This window comes from Emiliania huxleyi, assembly GCF_000372725.1.
Source record: "Emiliania huxleyi CCMP1516 unplaced genomic scaffold EMIHUscaffold_482, whole genome shotgun sequence".
Lineage (NCBI taxonomy): Eukaryota > Haptophyta > Isochrysidales > Noelaerhabdaceae > Emiliania > Emiliania huxleyi.
Genome location: NW_005198374.1, coordinates 1 through 1671, shown reverse-complemented (window position 1 = coordinate 1671; position 1671 = coordinate 1). Strand labels below are relative to the sequence as shown.

Genomic DNA, 1671 nt, shown 5'->3' with positions numbered 1-1671 from the left:
CGCTCGTGAGTGTGCCGGTGCCGAGGCGGGGAGAGGCGCGCCGTCGAGGCCGCCGCTCGCGACGAGGTGGCGCGATCGGCGCGCGCGCAGACCGCGGGCGGGCGGCGGCGCCGCGTCTGGCCGGTCGGCGCGGACGATGGCGTCCGGAGCCGCCGAGACGCTCTTGACCGCCTGGTTGTGCGTCGGGCCCTCGACCTCCGTCGTCGTGCGCGTGAGCGGCTCATGCAGAAACTGGGCGAGCGACGGCGCCATGTCGCCGAGTTGAGCCGCGGTCAGCCGGCTCTCGTGACCGATCGGATGCAGCACCACCATCACGAGGTCGCCGCCCGCCTCGCCCTCCTCGTCCACCTCGGCTCCGCCTGCGAGCGCGAGCTCCCGCTCGCCGGCAGTCGAGCAGCGCAGCGACACGACGGTCTGTCCGAGCGGCTGGCTCAAGGCCACGTGCAGGGTGTCGCCGCCGGCGGCCCACTGCGCGGCGTGCAGCGCCGTGCGGTTGCTGGCGGACGCGCACCAGTGCTCGCTCGAGAGGACAAGTGGCACATCCGCCGTGAAGGGAGAGGCGAGCTGCCGCACCGCCGCGAGGGACGCAAAGTCGCAGTGGAGCAGCAGGCACCAGCGGAGGTCGACACTCTGCACAAAGATGTCGAACGTCGCCGCCTCGCCTTCCAACTCGTGCGTCGGGGGCGATTGGGAGCGGTTCATACAGGATTCCTACACTGGGGCAGGCTGAGCACGCACGGCTCGCCAAGCCTCCAGATTCCGGCCACGCCCACGCGGAGAGGACGAAGGTGCGAACTCGGCCCGATCCTTCTCTCTGCGTCTTGTTTTTTATTTGCTTTCTCGCGCTTGGACTGCTGCGCCTTCTCCACGCCAGGCCACTTAACACCGGCGCGAAATCGCACAGAGTCATCATCACACCCCTCAAGGTCCGATGATCGTCACCGCCGTACCGCCGGGCGCCGCGCTGCGCAGCGGCGACGGCGAGCTCCATAGCATCGCATGGTCCGACGCGCCAGCCTACACTTCCGAGCCGGAGCTGGTTCCGCCCACCGGCCCTCTGTGCGTTGTGCACCGCGACGAACACTGTGTGGTCGTCGAGAAGCCAGCCTACCTGCCGACGGAGAACACAGAGCGCATCAAGGACTCGGTGCGCGCTCGCGTCGAGGCGCTCCTCGGCGCGGATGCTGACGTGCGGATCCCGCACCGGCTCGACTGGGAGACGTCTGGCCTCCTCGTGCTAGCCCTCGGCAGCGAGGCCATGCGCTCGCTCTCGATGCAGTTTGCGTCGCGGACGGTGCGCAAGTCGTACGTGGCGGACGTCGTGGGCGCTCCTCCCGCGAGGCTCGGCACGGTTCGCCTTCCGCTGTCGAGCGACCCCGACCGCAGGCCACGGCAGCGCGTCGACTTTGGCGCGTCCGGCAAGCCCGCGGTCACCGAGTGGGCCGTCGAGCGCAGCACGCCGCACGCGAGTCGGCTCGTGCTGCGCCCAGAGACCGGCCGGCGGCACCAGCTTCGCATGCACTGCCTCGCGCTGGGCTGCCCGATTGCCGGCGATGGCCTGTACTCTCCCCCGGGCAGCGGCGGCCAAGGCCGAGGGAACGAAGGTGGTGGCGGCAGCGGCGGCGGCACCGCCCACGCCGAGGCCCAGGAGGCTGGTCCCGCCCGCCACCG

At 71.0% G+C, this 1671-nt stretch overlaps 2 protein-coding genes across 2 annotated transcripts; one reads left to right on the top strand and one right to left on the bottom strand.

The window, feature by feature from the left end:
* Positions 1 to 135: 135 nt before the first annotated feature.
* On the bottom strand, positions 136 to 702 carry EMIHUDRAFT_245902 (hypothetical protein; the record flags this gene model as incomplete). Its single annotated transcript, XM_005767595.1, has 1 exon — positions 136 to 702. A coding segment is annotated over one exon (567 nt), but the record flags the coding sequence as incomplete, so codon positions are not given.
* Positions 703 to 931: 229 nt separating this feature from the next.
* Positions 932 to 1567, top strand: EMIHUDRAFT_76257 (tRNA-pseudouridine synthase I; the record flags this gene model as incomplete). The annotated part of the gene is made up of 1 exon (XM_005767594.1): positions 932 to 1567. A coding segment is annotated over one exon (636 nt), but the record flags the coding sequence as incomplete, so codon positions are not given.
* Positions 1568 to 1671: the final 104 nt, after the last annotated feature.